This window comes from Centruroides sculpturatus, unplaced genomic scaffold, assembly GCF_000671375.1.
Source record: "Centruroides sculpturatus isolate CEXI.00-Female unplaced genomic scaffold, Cexi_2.0 scaffold1118, whole genome shotgun sequence".
NCBI lineage: Eukaryota > Metazoa > Arthropoda > Arachnida > Scorpiones > Buthidae > Centruroides > Centruroides sculpturatus.
Window position 1 is genome coordinate 36350 of NW_019385413.1, and position 6272 is coordinate 42621.

General features: G+C 31.7%; 1 protein-coding gene across 2 annotated transcripts in view; it reads right to left on the minus strand.

Annotated features, from left to right (window-relative positions):
- The window catches only part of LOC111638710 (probable ATP-dependent RNA helicase DHX34), a 50198-nt gene that overhangs the window by 32265 nt on the left and 11661 nt on the right, over nt 1–6272 (minus strand). For both annotated transcript variants that reach the window (XR_002758922.1, XM_023384466.1), the window contains exons 7-8: nt 4063–4257; nt 3787–3975 (exon numbers count right to left, since the gene is read on the minus strand). Coding sequence is in view for 1 of the 2 variants with exons in the window: in XM_023384466.1 (XP_023240234.1) it covers nt 3787–3975; nt 4063–4257 (384 nt within the window). In the remaining variant the exon portion in view is untranslated. The remainder of the gene's footprint in view (nt 1–3786; nt 3976–4062; nt 4258–6272) is intronic.

Consider the following 6272-nt stretch of genomic DNA (forward strand, 5'->3'; position numbering starts at 1 on the left):
TACATATCATTTTTATTTTGATGATATGAAACCGTGCTTTACAATTTGTTTATGCTTCTAACACAATAAAGTGCTATAAATTAAGACACTTGGCGGGTTTTCTCATCTTTATTTAGTTGATACGTGTGAAAAAATTACACGTTTCGGGCTCTTAAGCCCCTCTTCAGCCAACTATGCATATAAGTCTTATAGATTGAAGTAAGAGTTTACTCTTGATATTTTTTCAGTAACATCAGCTTATTCATAATATTTTTTCTTTCAACCAACTTGAGTATGGCTGTTATTAAAGTTGTATACAATTGATTATACCTTCCACTTATAAAACAGTTCTACAAAATCCTTGATCTAAAGCATACTTTGGACAACAATTATCAAATTAGTATACAATTGATCATGCTTTCCACTTATAAATCTGTTTTACGAAATCCTTATTTCCTTTGATACGCATTGACAATATAATACGAATTTACATAACTTCTACAATATAAATTTACATATCTGACATCTACAATATTTTTACAATGTATGATTGTTGATTTATTTAACATTTCAATATTTAACATCATAGATTATTATATGAACTAATGATATTACAATGTCTTGAAGTTGGTAAACCTGATCAACAGTTAATATAAATTTACATATTATTTGACTCCCATTACAACATTACAGTTTTTTGTTATTGTTGATTTATTTAACAGTTCAATAATTATTATTAATTAGCACATTGATCTCAATAATAGTTTGGATCTAGTGAATACAATTAATATAAAATTTTTAACCAGTTTTCGTTTATAGAGATGCTAGGATTTTTATTTATGCTATTTTGATTTTTGATTATTTCTATACTTTCTTTGAATTTTCTTTTATATGTTTCTTTTTCTCTGTGTAAAATATCTATGATATTTTTGTCTATATTACAATTATTTAAAAGGCAGTGTTCATGAAAAGCAGAATTTAGTCTATGATATTTCAGATCGGCTATATGTTCTTTCAATCTTACTTTAACTTTACATTTAGTTTCATCTATATAAAATTTTTTATTTTCGCATGTACACGGAATTTTATAAACTACATTTTTACTTTCTTCTTTCTTTGTTATATTTGTTTTGTTAACTTGTTTTGCATTTAATCTGGAGAGTAACTTATCATATGTCGGTACTAGTTTTACATTAATTTTTTTGACTTCCTTATTAACTTCTTCGTATAGACCCTTTATGTATGGGAAACGAATATATTTTATTTCTGCTTGTTTAGGATCTATTCTTATTGTTTTATCTGTTTTTTTATCTATTTCTGTCTCCCAAATATTAAGAATTCTGTTTGGGTATCCTGAAAGAATAAATTTTTTCTTTAGTGTATTTAAATGTTCGATTTGTTTAGTATTTATACTAGTTCTATTTTTGATTTTAGTGTATTCCATATTAAATATGTTTTGTTTTATATGAAGTGGTATGTTAGAATTATAGTTAACTGTGGTNGAAAGTATAGAAATAATCAAAAATCAAAATAGTATAAATAAAAATCCTAGCATCTCTATAAACGAAAACTGGTTAAAAATTTTATATTAATTGTATTCACTAGATCCAAACTATTATTGAGATCAATGTGCTAATTAATAATAATTATTGAACTGTTATATAAATCAACAATAACAAAAAACTGTAATGTTGTAATGGGAGTCAAATAATATGTAAATTTATATTAACTGTTGATCAGGTTTACCAACTTCAAGACATTGTAACATCATTAGTTCATATAATAATCTATGATGTTAAATGTTAAATAAATCAACAATCATACATTGTAAAAATATTGTAGATGTCAGATATGTAAATTTATATTGTAGAAGTTATGTAAATTCGTATTATATTGTCAATGCGTATCAAAGGAAATAAGGATTTCGTAAAACAGATTTATGAGTGGAAAGCATGATCAATTGTATACTAATTTGATAATTGTTGTCCAAAGTATGTTTTAGATCAAGGATTTTGTAGAACTGTTTTATAAGTGGAAGGTATAATCAATTGTATACAACTTTAATAACAGCCATACTCAAGTTAGTTGAAAGAAAAAATATTATGAATAAGCTGATGTTACTGAAAAAATATCGAGAATAAACTGTTACTTCAATCTATAAGACTTATATGCATAGTTGGCTGAAGAGGGGCTTAAGAGCCCGAAACATGTAATTTTTTCACACGTATCAACTAAATAAAGATGAGAAAACCCACCAAGTGTCTTAATTTATAGCATTTTATTGTGTTAGAAGCATAAAGATTTTTATGTTCGGACAACAAACACATGATCGGATAACGAACACCCCACAGAACAAACACAAGAAGAAGCGACGTAAAATAATGAATACCGATTGGTCTTCCCTTGTCTTCGGGCAACAATTTGAAACTTTTCGGAGTGCGGGAGACATTGGCATCGATGCTCAACCCAGTATATACTGATCGGATAGTATTCCTCCGAACTTTGAAACTCTCCCTTGTAATTCCAGCCTTTTATTTTTCTGACAAAACAATTCTTTTATATATTCGCGAGACTGTCGGATAGGCACGCTTAAATTTTGTGTCTGTTTTTCTTTTCGAAAGGTGAGAGTATAATAGCAAAGGTAGAGAGTGGGCAGAGGATGCCTAATGTTACTGGGCAGTATGGCGTGAGCAGGTCTACAGTAGGCCTGTTCACACCAATCTTATTTAAGAAAAATACTGTATAATCAAGAATACTCAAGCAGCTAAAGGAGTAATGAAAATCATATCTGAGAAATAAAGAACATCGAAGAGCTGATTATGGAACCTGAAATGGATCTGACAACAGAAGAACACCAAGAACTCTTGAATGAAGAACACCAAGAAACTCGGTGAGATATGTTTTCTTCTGAAAAAGAGGTTTAACGCTGATATCTTCTATTAAAGATCCTTTGAAGAAGTGGGAGGATGTCAGAACAACGGTCTTAGAATGGCATCCAAACCAGGTTGAAGCTTGGGGATTTCTACAATTGCAATGCTATTAATTATTTACGAAAAATCCTGAAGAAGAGAGAAAAGCAATCGACATTAGACAAATTCTTTAACCCTTTCAAATGGAAAAAACATGACTAATAAAAATGCAAGACTGTGTATGTATGTATTTTTATTATTATATATACATAAACATAGAAAGAAAGTATATATTTTTTATTTTGGGGGTCTCCAGAACGAATTACATACCTGTCAGACATCCCTTAATAGTCTGACAGGTGTGGGACCAAAGGGTGTTGGATTACCAAAAGTGTCCAGATTACCGAAAATAATTGCATATTTTGCATTGTTTTGCTAGCAGTAGCTTACAATATTCCCTATTCCAACTGTTCGAACAGAACTGCTCACAGAAAACACACGAAATGTGTGTCATCATGTAAGAATTGGATGGGGAGATTCATGTCACGACATGCTTCTGTGCAAGCAGACATGTAACGAGGACAGGTACCTTGACAAGAGGTGCATCGGACTACTGAGCATGTCAGATTAAAAAACGTCGGACTATCAAGGGAGAGCTGTAATTAAATTCCCATTAAAATCTATGGTAAATAAATAATCGGTTAATGAACAATTCAGATATCGAACAAAGTCTTGGAACAGATTATGTTTGTTAACCGATCATTCACTGTACTAGGAAGACAGTTTAAGTATTAAAATACATATTCAGAAAAAAAAAAGTGAAACGTTGATTAAATTATAGAAAACTGTTGAAACATTTTATTGAATATATATAAATTGTTATTAAAAAAAAGCATACCTGCAACAACTCTCTAAATTGTTTTCTTAATTTCGTAACTTCATAAAATCTTTGCTCTTCAATTCCATGTCTTTTACACCATTTACGTGAATTCTCATTCCTATCAGATTTAATTTCCAACCATTTGTGATATGCATTTAATAATGTAAAAGGATCACCCTGAGTAGAATGCAAAGTCTTCTGAGCAGCCTAAAATAATTTGGAATTATAATATAAGATTTGATTAGAATAATAACTTTTATAATTGAAATAAAAAAAGTAATAATAATTCTTTACAATTATATCTTGATTTTTCAGTGATTGGTTTGTAAATGGTGATTGTACACTTATAACAGCAGCTAAAGTCATAACTGGATCAACAAGATGAAAAACTGATCCTAAAATTAACATTTTACCAATTGTGACATCTACTGGAAGACGTGATAACATTTGTCCCATGACGGTTAATGTTTCATCATCAGTTAAGGCACCCTATATAAAAATAATTAGAATAAACAACAATTTTTAAATACTTCAATAAAATTAACATTAATATCCCCTGTTTTCCTTAATGTATTTTAATGTTTAAATTATATTTGAACATTTTTTATTTTCATTTTAAAAACACAATTCCTTCATATATTCAGTATATAATCACAATGAGAATGTATAGCCTTACTATTGTGAATCATTGGTATTAAAAGTTTGTACTTTGATATTAGTTCAATGTTCTTCTCAAGGTTTAATATTCAAGATTATTCCTAATTATTCATTTGACATTGGAATGAATCAATCCTTGAACTTAAAGTGGAATGAATGCTGAATATGAATCCACATCTTTTGTGGTACAAACTTGACCCATTTAAAATGACATACAGGTGCTCCCCTACTTGCAAACAGGTCAGGTTTTGTCGTAAGTTGAAAACTAACCTAAGTACTGGTACACTTGTACACAGAATAACCACTTATTGTTAGTGTTTGATGGTTCAATGTACTTAATAGAATGCAATACACACACATTTACCCACTCAGTACTGCTTATTATGTAAAGTACTATTTTTAGCTTATCGCTCTACAACGAATTTCGTTCCGGAAAGAGCCAGTACCCAACGGGTACTTTACGCGAGTTCGCGTTTGTTAGTTTGCCAGGCCTGGACTTTTGCGTGCACCGAAAAAAAATTAGAGACAAGTTAGTCAAAATCAATAAAAGTATTTAATAACGATCTAGGAATAACTATTTACAATATTTATAACAAAACAACAAATTTATTCAAACAAATAAAATCCAAAAGTCAACCCGACAAAATTCAATCTTATTCTAACTTAGAACTATTCCCCTTGGAATTCCGACAAAAATCAATCCTTAACTTAAGGTACAGAATTTCTTACAACTATAAATCCTAACCGTCACCTCAATTATACTAGGAACCTTTTTTTTCCAACTCAAGACTTTCCTATTCCTCAATCCACAAATCGAAACTTCAATCGCTTTGGACTATTTCCTATTGGTCACCTTGTTCACTGCTACTAGCAGACTACGCTTTCTGTTCAGGAGCTCACCTCTTCATTCTTCACTTGAGCTACACTATTTATAGTCTGAGGTGACGTCACAGTTTCTAAGTGAGACACTCCCCTCATTTACATACTTATATGTAACATTCACTTTTTTCTTGTTTATCTGGTAGCTTAATTCCCGACAATACTTTGTTAACCTTTTACAGTCTTTTCGTGAACAATTATCGGGATGTTTCCTTTAAGGTTTAACAAGTCTCCTAAAAGTCTGTGGGGTCTTCCCCCCTTTCAGTGCGGGCTTACTATCTGCCGCTCGGGCGTGCACATGAGTGCAATTGCTAGCTATGGCGCTTTCTTTTTTTTCGTCGGTGAGTTGGTTTTATCTTCTCTTTTTAACTTTCTAAGGTGACAGGTGATGAAACCTTCATCCTAACTAAACATAAGCCCCAAACAAAATATAATAAAAGCAAAATAAAAGTAAAAATAAAAATAACGCTCGGACTTGGTTCCTTACAATTAGCAGGTGTTTCAAACATGGTTTTTTCAACTAATGCATTTAGTTCTGTTAAGTTCAGTTGTAACATGTGTCAGGTGTGTGGATGTCAGCAAGTGTTGATGGACAGTCCACAGCTTGGTCACACGTGTCAGGTGGGTGAGGTAACAGTATCCCCAAGAATGTGGGGGAGATTGTCCTGCCTAGAGAGGGAAAATTTGTGGGTGTGTAGAGTCAGAGGGTGTGTGGAGGTAGTGCTGTGAGGAGTGCTGACCGCAGCACTGACTAGGGAGCTAACCAAAGTGGGTAGGTTTGTGGCTGGTCAGGAACCAGTATTGTAGTTATCAAATTAATTGTCGGGTACCGGAGTGTTGCTCAATTGCGGAGTGCCAGAGAGTCACTCACTTATTAGAGACATTAAAGTGTAATTGTGTTGTTATTGTTAGACAGGAAGTGTACTGTGTTTTTTTGACCGTGTAAACGGGAACATTTCATACCACCA